General features: G+C 40.6%; 1 protein-coding gene across 10 annotated transcripts in view; it reads left to right on the forward strand.

Moving 5' to 3' along the window:
- pde4d (phosphodiesterase 4D, cAMP-specific) overlaps positions 1 to 17093 on the forward strand; it is a 1351522-nt gene that overhangs the window by 1130250 nt on the left and 204179 nt on the right. For all 10 annotated transcript variants that reach the window (XM_043689292.2, XM_087988820.1, XM_087988837.1 and 7 more), the window contains one exon: positions 7226 to 7417. In XM_043689292.2, coding sequence (XP_043545227.1) covers positions 7226 to 7417 — 192 coding nt within the window. The remainder of the gene's footprint in view (positions 1 to 7225; positions 7418 to 17093) is intronic.

Consider the following 17093-nt stretch of genomic DNA (forward strand, 5'->3'; position numbering starts at 1 on the left):
AAACAAATGGACAGTTCGCTGTTGTTTCAAGGGAATAGTGTATTTTGCTTAAAATATACAAGGCACTAGTGAGACCACAGCTGGACAGTTTTGATCTCTTTATTTAAGCAAAGTTATACAGGCATTGGGCACCACCTAGAGAAGGTTCACAAAGTTGATTTCAAGCTATGAGGGGAGATTGAGGAAATTGTGCTTGCACTCATTGGAGTATAGAAGAATGAGAGGAGGTCTGATCAAGACATTTGAGGTTATGAGGTTGAATCATTATAGTCCATGTGCCCACATAGCAGAGGGCGTTCCAGGATTTCGACCCTGTGAGAATGAAGGAACAGCAATAAATTTCAAAGTCAGGATTGTGATGACTGCATAGGTGCCACCTCATGCTCCCACGAAGAGGTTGAGCAGTTCATCAACTTCACCAACACATTCCACCCCGACCTTAAATTCACCTGGACCATCTCTGACACCTCCCTCCCCTTCCTGGACCCCTCGATCTCCATCAATGACAACCCCATATTAACACTGACAATTTTTACAAACATTCTGACTCCCCAAGCTATCTGGAGTACACCTTTTCCCACCCTTCCTCATGCAAAAAATGCTATCCAATATTCCCAATTCCGCCACCTCCGCCATAACTGCTCCCAGAAGGACCGGTTCCACCACAGAACACACCAGATGGCCTCCTTCTTTAAAGACCACAATTTCACTTTCCACGTGGTTGAAGATGCCCTCCAACGTATCTCATCCACGTCCCGCACCTCTGCCCTCAAACCCCACCCCTCCATATGCAATTCCACCCTACCAACCTCCACATAAATCGCATCATCGACCAACATTTCCGCCACCTCCAAACTGACCCCACCACCAGGGGTATATTTCCCCCTCCACCTCTTTCTGGTTTCCACAAAGAATGTTCCCTCAGTGACTACCTGGTCAGGTCCATGCCCCCCAACAACCCACCCTCCTTTCCTGGCACCCTCCCCTGCCACCACAAGAATTCCAAAACCTGCACCCACACCTCCCTCCTCACCTCTATCCAAGGCCACAAAGGAGCCATCCACATCCATCAAAGTTTCACCTGCACATCCACCAATGTTATTTACTGTATCCACTGCTCCCGATGCGGTCTCCTGTACATTGGGGAGACTGGACGCCTCCTCGCAGAGCGCTCCGGGACACCCGCACCAATCATCCCCACAGCCCTGTGGCCCAGAATTTCAACTCCCCCTCTCACTCTACTGAGGATATGTAGGTCCTGGGCCTCCTTCACCGCCACTCCCTCACCACCCGATGCCTGGAGGAAGAACGCCTCATCTTCCGCCTCGGGACCCTTCAACCCCAGGGCATCAATGTGGACTTCACCAGTTTCCTCATTTCCCCTCCCCCCATCTGACCCCAGTTCCAACCTGCCAGCTCAGCACCATCCTCATAACCTGTCCTACTTGCCAATCTTCTTTCCCACCTATCCGCTCCACCCTCCTCTCCAACCTATCACCTTCATCCCCAACCCCATCCACCTATTGTACTCTTAGCTACCTTCTCCCCAGCCCCAACCCTCTCACGTTTAGGTCTTCACCCCGGAGGCTCCCAGCCTCATTCCTAATGAAGGGCTTTTGCCCAAAATGTTGATTTTCCAGCTCCTCGGATGCTGCCTGACCTGCTGTGCTTTTCCAGCACCACTCTAATCTAGACATAGAGATTTTTACCACTTGTTAGCTCCCTCACAACCAGCTTCAGACCTAGTCTAGCAGCTATATTCTTTAGTACTTAGCCAGCTTGGTCAGCAGCAGTACCAAGCCGCTGTTAGTAATGGACATTGAAGTACCTCATCCAGACTACACTCACAAATCATCGACTACATTGTACATGGAGGAGCATTGATTCATCAGCCAAAGGATGGGTGAGGGTCATTAGCTGGTAACCAACACAAGCTTTCCATGTTTATGTTGATCTCTCATCATCAGATGTCATGGGGTCTGGAGTCAATGTTGAGGAGTCCCAGCAGCAGCTCTTTCTTGACTGTATCCTGAAAACAAAAAATGCTGGAGATCACAGTGGGTCAGGCAACACCCATGGAGAGAGAGCAAGCTCACATTTCAAATCTAGACGAATCTTCATCAGAGCTAACGTGAAGTGTGGAAGGGGCAACATTTATGCAACAGATATCTTTTCCAAGTGTCTAAGTCGATGCCAGGTGATCTGTCCAGTTTTATTGCTTTGTTTAGACTTCATAATGGTTTGGTCCAATTTGCTAGACAATTTAGAGGGTAGTCGAGTCAAACACATTACTGAAGTAATAATGAGGTAATTTTCAAGTAATATTCAACTGTCCTTTTTCAATTTTAGTTCTCACATTTATTTTGATTATCAACCATATGGAATTATGCAACTATTAGATAACCACAAGTCTTTTGATCTCCCTATTTACAAGCATACTACCATATGAGCGAACAGCAGGAGTAGGCCATTCTGTCCTTGGAGCCTGCTCAGCCATTCAATGTAATCATGGGTAATCTATTTGTGTTTTGAATTCCACATTCTAATTACTCCTAATAACCTTTTACACCTTTATTGAATAAAAATCTACCTTATTTGACTCAGTTTTAAAAATTCAATGTCCATTCTTTCATCGTTTTCAGAGGCATAAGAGTTCCGAAGTAGCACGACTATCCAAGGGAAAAACTTCCCCCTAATCTCTGTCCTAAAAGAGTGACCCATAATTTTTCAGGATTTTCCGTCAAGTTACCCTTCTAAACTCCAGTGGAAACAAATCCAGCCTGTCCAAATATTCTCATGAGACAATCAAATCATTCCAAGTATCAGTCTAGTAAAGCTCCTTTCAACCACATCTGATGGACTGACATCTTTCTTTAAATAAGAAGACCAAAACTGCACCAAGTATTCAAGATGCAGTGTCGTCAATGTTCTCTATAAATGAAGTATAAGCATTCCTCTCATAATAAAGGATAGCATTTAATCGACCGCCTTCTTTATGTGCTATCTGTGTACTAACTTTTAGTGACTCATATACCAGAACACTTCAATACCTCTGCACCTCAGAATTCTACAGTCATTCTTCTTTTAAGTAATATACTGCACTTTCATTTCTCCTGCATCTTCCCACTTTGCCAGATTTTTATCCATTCATGCAACTATTGGTATCCTTCTGTGCAACATACTTTCCTCTGAATCTTTGTGTTGTATGCAAATTTTGCTACCATGTCATCACTCCCCTCATCTAAGCCATTGATGTGGATTGTTAAAAGTTTAAAGTTGTATTTAGAACAGCAAACTCTATAGCAGTATCTTAGCACAATATTAAGTTTGGCAGGTCGTTGTAGCAAACTAACTCCAATTGCAGACAAAATGCCCGAACTGGATTTCTTCTTGTTTAAACAGTGTCCAAAAGATAGATGCTTGCCTGTTGAAGTACTGGGTAATTGCCAGTTATCTATTGTGTAACTTCAACAACATTTCGTTTAAATAATCCTTTGATTTTGCAGTGTCATTTGTAGGTTACAGAAGATTTGAAGATTTTGCTGAACGAATATTATAAGACTGCAATTTGCTCACAAATTTTTTTTGTGTGTTTCAAATTGCTGTTTAATTTGTAAGGCATTGAATTTGCTTCTTTTTCTCAAATCTTTATTTTCTTTCATACTTTCACATAATGATTGTTTCAATGAAGAACTTGTTTTGTTTTTTATCTATGATTTGTCTACTCTCTCAGCTGAAGAGTTCAGCACTGAAAGTACTATTTAAACTTCCTCACGACTTCATAATTGTGATAGGGGCACTCCACTGCTCGTGGAATTCCCTTTTTGGTTTGCTGCATTTCCAAATGAAAAACAAGATTTTAGCGGGTTTAACCTGAAAAATGTACGTTCATAAGGAGAAGAATAACAAACAGGAGTTTAACCATAAACAGATGTTGCGTTTGTACAGAGAGAAGAACACAATTCATCATGTTGACATGGCTCCTGATTTAGATTGGCTTTAATTCAGTGGTAAAATATTGAATATTTAACTTATTTTGAGCAACACCTGGAGTTTATCTCTCATGGTCCAGATAGTTATTTTGATACTTGATTTGCCAAATAGTTATTTGGTAAGAATATTTCTTTTGGGTGCTAGTGGCGCAAGAACAGAGAAAACAATAGTTTTGATTCAAAATTGGTCAGCCGATGGACATAATAAAAGATTTATTATATGTTTATTCATCTGCAACATTTTTTCTCATTTTTCTTACCATTCAAACTTATTTTTTGTTCTCAAATTTGTTTTACTTCTTTATATGTTTACATTTTAACTTTGACCATGCAATACATAGCAAAATTCCTTCAGCTTGAATCTCAATCCATTCGTTCATTTGTAGTTGCAGATTTTTCCTTAATGGCTCTCATTTAGACTTAGGCCCTGTATTTCACGGAGTTTTTTTATAATCATCTCATTTGTGAGCTTTTAAAATCCTTGTGGCTACAATAAATGGCGGGTTCTGAGGTATCATCAATATAAACGATAGATCTTGTGTAAAATTGTGATCCCGTAGTTCAGGTCAGTTTTAATTGATGAAACGAAACCAGAAAGTACCATCGAAAGCTCTTTTTGACGCAGGTTAGGTTGATATTTTGTTGAATATCAAAAAATAGGTATCTACAATAAGGAATCTTTCAGGAGCTTAATGATGTATTGGTAAATCTAAATACAGTGGCATGGGTTGCAGATAATTCCCTCGCCAGACAGTACTTTGGTGATCCAGCTCATCTCAAGACTATAGCTGAAAATGTGTTGCTGGAAAAGGGCAGCAAGTCAGGCAGCATCCAAGGAGCAGGAGAATCGACGTTTCGGGCATGAGCCCTTCTTCAGGAAGAAGGGCTCATGCCCGAAACGTCGATTCTCCTGCTCCTTGGATGCTGCCTGACCTGCTGCCCTTTTCCAGCAACACATTTTCAGCTCTGATCTCCAGCATCTGCAGTCCTCACTTTCTCCCATCTCAAGACTATCCTTTCCAAAAGAAGTAAGATAGAAAATATAATGGATAAGTAATTTCAAGCAACCTTACTCAATATCGAGACAAGCTTTGACAAAACTCAAGGACCAGATGGTTATGGAAAATGGAGTTGAGAGAATACAGAAAATGTCAAAAAGACAAACAAGAATAGACAGAATCAATGTCATAACGGTGCAGCATGTTGGAAGTCCATTAATTTGGCTTTTCTTGGATTTTGAGATGTCAGTTTCCCATTTATTTAATTCCAAATTCAGCCAAATTGGCAAGTGGAAATATTGCACCAGCACAGAGAGGGTTGTAATTATAAGGCAGCCAACATGGTCACACTTTTATATCTCCTGCACAATTGCCATTGGGAGAATGCTTGACGATGGTTTACAGCTGTTATTTGTTAAGAAGGGTTATGCAGATTCCAATAACTGAATTTGCAAACCAAGTCAAAATACGCCAAACACAATGTACGTACTTTGAGCAGATTTGACATGAAACAAATGTCAGCTTATTGGTTTCACTGTGCCTGGATCACATAGCATTTGAAGAGGATTGCACTTGCCATGACTTTACTCTTTGCAACATTTTAATCTTGAAGTTTTTTTGTGGTATGAAAGCAGACTGTTAGTCAAATAGAAATCTTTTGTCAGTTTTGTGCTTTTTTGAGAAATGATCTGCAGCATGCCGACTATATCAGAAGTTTCTGTGGTTAGTTTGCCAGGTCAGTTCTCCCTCCTTAGTTGCATCCAATGTTGAATGATGTTAAGAACACACAGTGCGAACTAAAAAAACATTATTAGTCTCTGCAAGCTTAGATATTCACCTTCTAACCATGTACATTTGCTGTACCATGAATCTCCACATTTTTTAATCTCTCAAACAAATGTTTTGAAAATTTGTCCTCTAGCACTCTAAGTTCTGAAGCAAAACTTCAAAGTACATTAATAATCATAACTTACACTAGGTAAAGATTTTGGATGAGAATGACGACAAGGATAAAGGCACTCTGATGTCACTGAAAAAGCTGTTCCCTCTGTCTGGATTTGAAGAGGCACTGCTGGCCTCGTCCTCACATTTAAAAATATTTGAAGATGGCCTCCACACCCAACAATTAGCTTAGCTGACAGCTCTGTAGTCCCAACAGCGCTACCAGGACCACTGCCTGAACTACAGCCAATCCTGAGTGAGTCGGACTGAAAAGTAAATCTGGTTTGGAGCATGAGAGTGGCAGAGCAGTGCGTGGGGATACTGGCCTGCTGGGAGCTCGGTTCAGAACCTCAGGCAAACGGTCAAATGAGAGGCTGATATTGGAGGATGAGCTAGCCCCATAGAACATCTCGACTTTGCCCAATGTTAACCCAAAACCACAGCTACCGGCCTTCACTCCTGGGCCTCTCCTCTGCTGTGATCAAAGTATCTCTGGGGGTTGGTTAAGGCCCCTAATGTTTTCAATAGTTACAAGGGCAGGGCAACCATCCAATACTTCCCTCACCTCCAGTAAAATTTCAGACAGCTTGGAGTTTGACAGGAATCAGCTGGAATGTCACTAATTGGAATTTGTGTGTCCCTTGCCATCGAACCCACTGGCAAAGTTATGTAAAATCCATACCTTGCTATCTGACCCATTATCAATATGCCTTGAACAAGTGGACTTATAATATTCCTTTAGGAGACACAAATCAAATATGCCACAAAAGTTGGTATCTGTATTTCTGTGTTAGCACTCTTTTAATAATGTGATAAGTGTTAATTGCTCCCTGTCAACCTCTTCTTGCATGAACATTAACTATGACAAGTATCAAGCCCCATGGCTTCAGAGGTTAGTTGTTATTGGAGATATTAAAGAAAATTAAAATACAAGCATTTTTCTTTTCTTTTTCCTTTTTTATCTGTTTCCCTACTTTCTATCCAGTCTGTCTTCTCTCTTCTCTGTTCCCCCAACTTAATTTATGTTTTCTTATCAGTCTTTGCACTATTGATTTCACTATCCTCTCAAGTTATTGGTTAAGGAGGTATAATGTTGCCTGTACTGTGCACCCAGATGCCTTGAACAATTAGTACTTAACTGGTACAATAATAATTACGGGGATAGTTTGGTAAAAAGGCATTGAAGTGTCCAGTTAGTCGTGATGATGTGAAATGGTGAGGCTGGCTTGATGGACTGAATAGTCTACTTCCGTTCCTATTTGTTCCTTATCCGTACTTCTTTTTTCCTTTCAGTTTTGACGTGGACAATGGCACATCCTCAGGACGGAGTCCCTTAGATCCAATGACAAGTCCTGGCTCAGGGCTCATTCTACAGGCTAACTTTGTGCACAGTCAGCGGCGGGAATCTTTCCTGTACCGATCTGATAGTGACTATGACCTCTCTCCAAAGTCCATGTCGAGGAACTCCTCCATTGCAAGTGATATGTAAGTAAAATGAGTATCTTGATTTGTTGAACAAAATTAAAATTCTGTATTGGTATAACCAAAACATATTTGTATTTCACTGATTATGAAATTCCGTGTACCACACCAGCACTTTTCAGGTTGCAAACTGCAAACTCGATGGTCAGAGCGCTATTCTTATTGTACCATAATGCTTTACCTGTAATTCAATGTTTCACTACTTTAGCAGGTATGTTAAATCTTTTATTTTAAATTACCACTGGCTTTAAACATGGTGAGCTGGTGGCATAACAGTACAAAGATAGTAACAGATTACGTGAATGTGCAAAACCATGGAAAATGGAGGTCAAGGTAGAGATTATACACTTTGGTCCGATAAAGGGTAGGACAAGGTATATTCTGGATGGTGAAAATCTAAGGAACCATGAAGGTTCTATGAGATTTAGAGTCATAGAGTTGAACAACACAGAAACGGACCGTTTGGTTCAACTCGTCCATGCCAATGAAATATCCTAAATTAATAGTCGCATTTGCCAGCATTTGGCCCATATCAGATGAACCCTTCCTGTTCATGCATTCATCCAGATGCCTTTTAAATGTTGAAAATGAACCTGCCTCCACCACTTCCTCTGGCAGCTCATTCCATACACGCACCATCCTCTGCATGAAAAAGTTGCTCCTTAGGTTCCTTTTAAATCTTTCCCCTCTCACCTTAAACCTCCAGTTTTGGACTCCCCTAATGTGGGAAAAAGACCTTAGCAATTCACCCTGTCCATGCCCCTCATGATTTTATAAATCTCAAGCACTGATGCTCCAGGCAAAACAGCCCCAGCCTATTCACCCTCTCCCTATAGCTCAAATCCTCCACTCCCAGCAACATCCTTGTAAATCTTTTCTGAACTCTTTCAAAATTTGAGGGCCTCAGATATAAAAACCATAGAAATGTGATTAACAGGTATAGAAATTTATCAAAAAGCTAATAGCTATTGGTTTGTGGGCTTTATAATGAGTGTTATGAATCCCTTCCCTTAGGGATTGATGACTTTTGAAAAGATTTCTAAATTCCCAGTGACTGACTGGAAGGATCACATGGGAAGATGTCAAATATTATATCCTTTGTTCTGACGAACAAGTTCAAGTCAGTCTTACCAAAGAAAATAATTACATTAGCAATTTATGAAATAAACTCCAGAAAACATTAGCCAATTGACTTGTAAAATAACTGAAAATCCATTTTTGTGGTTATACTTAACCATATCCATGTTGTGGGAATACTTCAAGCTCTAGGAACCTTTCCCATTCCAGCTTCCAGTGGCTTTCTTCCTTTTCCCACAGATAGCTTCCAATTCCTGAACTAACTTCGACAGTGAGGGTTCATTGAGTTAAAGCCAGATGAAACTTCCAGCTTCATTTAGATTCTCATGCCTGGCTTGTGAGTGAGATTCAGGGATGGGCATGGATAAGGTAAATAGACAAGGTCTTTTCCCTGGGGTCAGGGAGTCCAGAACTAGAGGGCATAGGTTTAGGGTGAGAGGGGAAAGATATAAAAGAGACCTAAGGAGCAACTTTTCATGCAGAGGGTGGTACGTGTATGGAATGAGCTGCCAGAGGATGTGGTGGAGGCTGGTACAATTGCAACATTTAAGAGGCATTTGGATGGATTTATGAGTAGGAAGGGTTTGGAGGGATATGGGCCGGGTGCTGGCAGGTAGGACTAGATTGGGTTGGGATATCTGGTCGGCATGGATGAGTTGGACCAAAGAGTCTGTTTCTGTGCTGTACATCTCTATGACTCTATACCTTTGAAAAGCTTGCAACCCAATGGCTTAAAATGGACTATATCCTCCTAAAACATGACAAAGTGACTTACCTAGCCCTTGAATTCAAGTAGAAATACTAAATTGCTATGCTTTGTATCCCTAAATCCTAACTTGAAATTAAAGTGACAGTTTAAAGTATAATCATTGACACAACTGGCATGCCTAATGTCCCATTCTGTCTTCTGGGCCCAGATATGCCACTTTGAAGATGTAAAGGGATCTTTATTTGGTGGGATGGAAGCAGCTGGGAATCCTGCCACCTTTACCCCCTTTACCCGAATTAAATTCTAGGCAAGAAGCCCAATCACCACTTTCCAGCCCTGCCTCTAATTGAGGCCCTTAAATGGTTAGGAGCATCCTTCTGTCTGGCCTGCAATTATTTCACCTTCAAATGGGACAAGAAAGAGGCAGCCTGCCCACTGGTCAGGTATGTTGTCTGTTGAAGGGTTGGGGGATGTTTTGCAAGTTCCTTTGATCTGCACTAATCTATGCACAATTAAATGATTGGAAGCAGTGACCACTGAGAGCACCCTGTTACATATGTTTGTGACTCCCCCGACCTCTCTCCCCGTGATCATCCACATCATGAGATCCCTCTCCAATAACACTTTTCTTTCCCTTGGGCAATTTTCCATCCTGTGATTCCATGGGCTCTCTTGTACCGTGCATACAAAGCCTCCTCCATGACATTGACAAATTCTGGAGCTGCTGACCTCTGATTATTCTCATTATTTTCATATAATTATTACTAGAGTGTCCTAAATCAGTTAGAAAGCCCACTAGTAACCAATCAGTTGGCTGGTTGTCGGAAGACCTGTTGGGTTTTTCAATCTTCAAAGGGCATTGGTAAATCCAAAACTCACCAGCTTTTGGACTTAGTCCAAAAAACTGGATCCTGGTTTAAGAATTAGATCCAGACCTGAATCTTGACCTGTCAGGAGTGAATTATGAAACACTTTTGCATGCAAAGGGTAAGAGAGGTTTTGAAGTCTCGTTCACAAATGACAATTGATCAACTGTTCACTTCAAATCTGAGCTTGATAGATTTTACCAGGTATACTAAAGGTTATAAGGCAAACGCAGGTTTGTGGAGTTGGGTCACATATCAGCTATAGTCTAATTAAATGGTCCTTGAGAGCAACAATACCTGATTAGAAATATAGGTTTGATTGTGAGGTAAGTATAAAAAGGCACAAAGACATTAAAACATATTAAAAGGGAAAGAATCAAGTCGGAGTTGACCATGAAAGACTCTATTGCAGCTTGCAACAGGTGACTATATCTAGAAGTAGACATGAGGATGGTATTAATTAAGCTATTACTCAGCACAGGCAGCAAAACAGAATAAACAATAGTTTAGTCATTGAAAAGAAGGCCTGGAAAGACACATGGCAACGCCACGTCTCAACCTGAAAGTAAAATGCGAATAACAGAAGAAATATCTGCATCATCCAACTGATAAGAGATGACAGCAATTCTGATCACGAGAATGCCATTGGAAAACAGGATAAGAAACATTCGTAAAGACAGATTAAGGGCAGGAGAGGGGATTGTTTGTGTGATGATGTAATTGGATTAGTAATCCAAAACCCAGTGGTTAATGTTCTGTGAAGTATGGGTTCACATCCCCAAATGGCAAATAGCAAAATTTGGACTCACTAAAAATCTTTTTTGAATAAAGGATCTAATGATCACAAAACCATTACCAATTGTCATCAAAACCTTGTGGACTCACTGATGACCATAAGAGAAGAAAATTTGCCATCCTTATCTGAGTAGGCCTATATATACCTCAGACCCACACTGCTATTATTGACTCTTCACTTATGTATGGACCATTAATGATAGGTAATAAATGCAATAGCTGATGATCAATTAAAAATGTTCATAATACAGTGCATCCAAATATAGTAATGAAAAGGACAAGGAGTTAGTTCATGGAAGCAATATATTTTTGTATGAAGTTGGTTGAAACCCAAACCAGAGTTAACAAGCTGTAGTACTGCCATGTCTCAATGAACATTGATTTATAGTAAGTAATATAAATAACAGTAATAATGCATTTATTTGAATTTTATAAATGCTTTTATTTTAATAAATATTTCCAAGAAATGTCAACATTCAGAACCCAAAGTATATTTAACTCTGTTAATACAAGCCAAGAATATTGGTTGTACTAACAGATCAATATTTAAACTTAGATATGACATACCTCTGTCTACAGATTTAAGAGAGATGTTTAACTATTTAAATAGATACAGCTCCACAAAATAGCATACAAAGAGATCCGACAAATGCAGTTAGAATTCAACTGTAGTAGCAACTTTTATGCTACAGCAAAATAATGAAGCAGCAAATTTCTTGCTGAAATATATTTTATTAAATATGTTCAAGACACTGAACTGAAAGTGCTTTGTAGTGGATCAAATTTATCTTTTTTTTTCCCCTGCAGTGCACACATTGCAGCACGTGTGCACAATCGTGACTGGTTCCCTTCCTAATTTTGGTACTGGGAAAAGGTAGTGGGAACAGAGTGCAAAACATGAAAAAAGTCACATTGATTCTCAAACTTGGCTAAAATGTGCCGTATACAAATATAAGATCCAAACGGCACAGAGTTTTTTTATATAGCTAGGCTTTTATTCAGGTAGTGGAAGTAAAACATGAAATCAGTCACAAATTATAAATTGGTATTGGTTTCATGTCCTGTAAAATGTAATATTTTATTTATTTATTTTAAAAAATATTATTTAAATTTAGCATAAATCAATTCTGGATATTATGGTCATTTTCAAGTGGATATTCGTGAAATGAAGAGTAAAACTAAGGAAAAACTTTGAATTGAATAACAAAGTCTGTGTGCCAAAGACCTACCAAGCTCAGTCGAGCCCTTTGGTCTTGACAAAGCGTAGCTCATTTATGTCATTTAGAAAGAATTTAGATTTGCTTCATGTTTCATCAATGAATGACGTTGATTAAAATGCTCAGAGTAGTTTAGATCCCTACATATTTAACTCAGATCTTAATTTTGGATCGGTTCCAACTGACTTTCTGGCAAAATTAAGTTACTAAACTGAAAAATATATTTCACCTGGAGAGTGACGTTAGTTCTTGAAAACAAGAAATTTTGCCTAAAATGTATTTATAAGGTACTCACATAATGACATATATTCCCAAGATTTTGGATCTCATGCAAGAATGGGAATGTATAATTTCAGAGCAATGGTTTATTTGAGGAAACCTACGAGATTATTCGAAGATGCTAGGGGCAGTAACCAATCCATTATTTTTGCATCAGGATATCCTGTGGCATTATTAATTCAAGCACATTTCTTTTCTCTTTTTCTGGTTACTGACCACATGACCAGCTTGTAAAGGTTCATTCAGAAGCAGCTATCTGAAAAATTGTTTTATCAGACATTGCAGTCCTATAGCCTTTGGGTGGTGATGTGTTTTATAGTCATTAGCCAAAAGTGAATGTAAAGTCAAATTAATTTGTTTTTCTGAGTAAATTAATCCTGAATTGCATTCCATCTTAAAGGTATTTAACTAGATCCTGTAAAATTGCTCGGAAAAAATCAATTTTGAAAAAATAGTCCTTGGACCCAAATATGATCTCTGTCTTTTCTCCACAGATGATGCCAGACCTGCTGAGTTTCTCCAGCAATTTCTGTTGTTGTTTCTGATTTCCAGCATTTGCTGTTCTTTTGGCTTTTAGTTTGGGGAACCTGGGGTCCAAATCTTGCCATGGCAGATGTTGAAGTTTGAATTCAATAAAAATCTGGAATTAAAAGTCTAATGATGACCAGGAATCCATTGTCGATTGTCAGGAAAAAAGCTATCAATGACATTCGCATCCGATGAATAAATAAACACATTTATGAAGACATAAAAACAAACAAATTCTCATCTACAAGTATATGGCATTCAGATACTTCGGATGATTGATCTGAAAGCATGTGATGTTAGAATTAGAATGAGGTTTTATTGTCAGAGATATAGGAGTACAGTCAAAAGTTTACAAAGTCACTATCCCAGTGCCATCTTCGGTAGAAAGGTACCGAGGTATGAAATCCTGGGTGCAAAATAGAAAAATAAACAAATAAGTTGAAAGTTATAAATTACAGTCCTTCTTAGTGGAAAGTCAAAAAAACAATTACAGTCCTTCTTTAGCCATGGACCTGCAGATGATTATAGTTCACTATAAAAGGGAAATAAATCTTTTTGAACCTGATCAAAAGTATGTGTAAGATGTTAAATAAAGATTCTAAAGCAGGATTGATCTATTGTCCCTTCAGTCAGACAAGCTTCATGTGATTATCAGTTTGCAACGGAAGTGTTACAGAGAGATGTAGTGGAGGCAGAAGTTAGCTGGGCAAATGCCTGTCTTCATGCACCTGCAAATGTAGACAACTAAATATTAAAAATCTAATGAACTCAAAAGCAGCCCTGACCCCTCATCACACATTCTACACACACACACACTTTCCCCTATCCATGCTAAACAATGCCTCTCTACCTTATCCCATAACTCCTCATATTCTCTAGCTCGCCATCTGGCAATCCCATGGCCCTTCATTATCATGTGTCAACAAAAGCCTCTCAATCACCCTCATAGCACCTTCTAACTCTTATGCCAACTTATGTGTCAGCTCATGCCAACCCAGAACCCTGACAATGCCCACCATTTGCTCTGTTCTCTCCATAACAGCTCTGTACATATTCACTATAACCAAAGCTCAGGAGAAATATTAATATGCAATAAAATTATGTGGCTACTGGTGACATCACAGTTTAAAAAAAAAACTCATTGATTTTAACAAAAAAACTTTTCAATACATTGGAATTATTTCAGTTAATCTCTTGGGAAATCCTATAAGCACTTAGAGCTATCCATCAAACTGCTCAATCAAGCAGCATCCCACTTGTGAAAATGATAGAAAACTGAAAGAACTGCAGCTGTCCGAAATCTGAAACAGAAACAGAAGTTGCTTGAAAAGCTCAGCAGATCTGCAGCATCTGTGGAGAGAAATCAGAGTTACCACTTCAGGTCCAGTGATCCTTCCTCAGAACAGGTTCTCATTAGGTGTTAGATTGGAGTGGGTCTGTCACAGCAGGGCTAACGTTCGGGTTAGGGACTTAGTTATAGAGTCATAGTCATAGAGATGTACAGCATGGAAACAGACCCTTCGGTCCAGCCCGTCCACACCGACCAGATATCCCAACCCAATCTAGTCCCACCTGCCAGCACCCGTCCCATATCCCTCCAAACCCTTCCTATTCATATACCCATCCAAATGCCTCTTAAATGCTGCAATTGTACCAGCCTCCACCACTTCCTCTGGCAGCTCATTCTATACACATACCACCCTCTTCATGAAAACGTTGCCCCTTAGGTCTCTTTTATATCTTTCCCCTTTCATCCTAAACCTATGCCCTATAGTTCTGCACTCTCCGACCCCAGGGAAAAGACTTTGTCTATTTATCCTATCCATGCCCCTCATAATTTTGTAAACCTCTATAAGGTCACCCCTCAGCCTCCAACGCTCCAGGGAAAACAGACCCAGCCTGTTCAGCCTCTCCCTGTAGCTCAGATCCTCCAACCCTGGCAACATCCTTGTAAATGTTTTCTGAACCCTTTCAAGTTTCACAACATCTTTCCGATAGGAAGGAGACCAGAATTGCACGCAATATTAAAACAGTAGCCGAACCAATGTCCTGTACAGTCACAACATGACCTCCCAACTCCTGTACTCAATACTCTGACCGATAAAGGAGAGCATACCAAACGACTTCGTCACTATCCTATCTACCTGCGACTCCACTTTCAAGGAACTATGAACCTGCATTCCAAGGTCTCTTTGTTCAGCAACACTCCCTAGGACCTTACCATTAAGTGTATAAGTTCTGCTAAGATTTGCTTTCCCAAAATGCAGCACCTCGCATTTATCTGAATTAAACTCCATCTGCCACTTCTCAGCCCATTGGCCCATCTGGTCAAGATTCTGTTTTAAGCTGATGTAGCCCTCTTCGCTGTCCACTACACCTTCAATTTTGTTGTCATCTGCCAACTTACTAACTGTACCTCTTATGCTCGCATCCAATTCATTTATGTAAATGACAAAAAGTAGAAGACCCAGCACCGATCCTTGTGGCACTCCACTGGTCACAGGCCTCCAGTCTGAAAAACAACCCTCCACCACCACCCTCTGTCTTCTACCTATGAGCCAGTTCTGAATCCAAATGGCTAGTTGTCCCTGTATTCCATGAGATCTAACCTTGCTAATCAGTCTCCCATGGGGAACCTTGACGAACGCCTTACTGAAGTCCATATAGATCACATCTACTGCTCTGCCCTCATCAATTCTCTTTGTTACTTCTTCAAAAAACTCAATCAAGTTTGTGAGACATGATTTCCCACGCACAAAGCCATGTTGACTATCCCTAATCAGTCCTTGCCTTTCCAAATACATGCACATCCTGTCCCTCAGGATTCCCTCCAACAATTTGCCCACCACCGAGGACAGGCTCACCGGTCTACAGTTCCCTGGTTTGTCCTTACCGCCCTTCTTAAACAGTGGCACCACGTTTGCCAATCTCCAGTCTTCCGGCACCTCACCTGTGACTATCGATGACACAAATATCTCAGTAAGAGGCCCAGAAATCATTTCTCTAGCTTCCCACAAAGTTCTCGGGTGCGCCTGATCAGGTTTTGGGGATTTATCCACCTTTAACCGTTTCAAGACATCAGCACTTCCTCCTCTGTAAATCTGGACATTTTGCAAGACTTGTTGGGTTGAAAGTGGTCTGGTCTATGTGGCAGATGCCAAGGGTCTGGGGAGCGTACTGTTGGGTGAAGGGCATCAGTGAGAATTGGGATTTTAGTTCAATAGAGTCATAGAGTCATGGAGATGTACAGCATTGAAACAGACCCTTCGGTCCAACCTGTCCATGCCGAACAGGTATCCCAACCCAATCTAGTCTCACCTGCCAGCGCCCAGTCCATATCCCTCCAAACCCTTCCTATTCATACACCCATCCAAATGCCTCTTAAATGTTGCAATTGTACCAGCCTCCACCACATCCTCTGGCAGCTCATTCCATACATGTACCACCCTCTGCATGAAAATGTTGCCCCTTAGGTCTCTTTTATATCTTTCCCCTCTCACCCTAAACCTATGCCCTCTAGTTCTGGACTCCCCCACCCCAGGGAAAAGACTTTGTCTATTTATCCTATCCATGCCCCTCATAATTTTGTAAACCTCTATAAGGTCACCCCTCAGCCTCTGACGCTCCAGGGAAAACAGACCCAGCCTGTTCAGCATCTCCCTGTAGCTCAGATCCTCCAACCCTGGCAACATCCTTGTAAATGTTTTCTGAACCCTTTCAAGTTTCACAACATCTTTCCGACAGGAAGGAGACCAGAATTGCATGCAATATTCCAACAGTGGCCTGACCAATGTCCTGTAGAGCTGCAACATGACCTCCCAACTCCTGTACTCAATACTCTGACCAATAAGGGAAAGTATACCAAATGCCTTCTTCATTATCCTATCTTCCTGCGACTCCACTTTCAAGGAACTATGAACCTGCACTCCAAAGTCTCTTTGTTCAGCAACACTCCCTCAGACCTTACCATTAAGTGTATAAATCCTGCTGAGATTTGCTTTCCCAAAATGCAGCACCTCGCATTTATCTGAATTAAACTCCATCTGCCACTTCTCAGCCCACTGGCACATCTGGTCCAGATCCTGTTGTAATCTGAGGTAACCCTCTTCGCTGTCCACTACACCTCCAATTTTGTTGTCATCTGCAAACTTACTAACTGTACCTCTTATGATTGCATCCAAATCATTTATGTAAATGACAAAAAAGTA

The sequence above is a fragment of the Chiloscyllium plagiosum genome, unplaced genomic scaffold, assembly GCF_037043375.1.
Source record: "Chiloscyllium plagiosum isolate Xiang-an unplaced genomic scaffold, Cpla_swu_hap1 HiC_scaffold_1, whole genome shotgun sequence".
In the NCBI taxonomy this organism is placed as follows: domain Eukaryota; kingdom Metazoa; phylum Chordata; class Chondrichthyes; order Orectolobiformes; family Hemiscylliidae; genus Chiloscyllium; species Chiloscyllium plagiosum.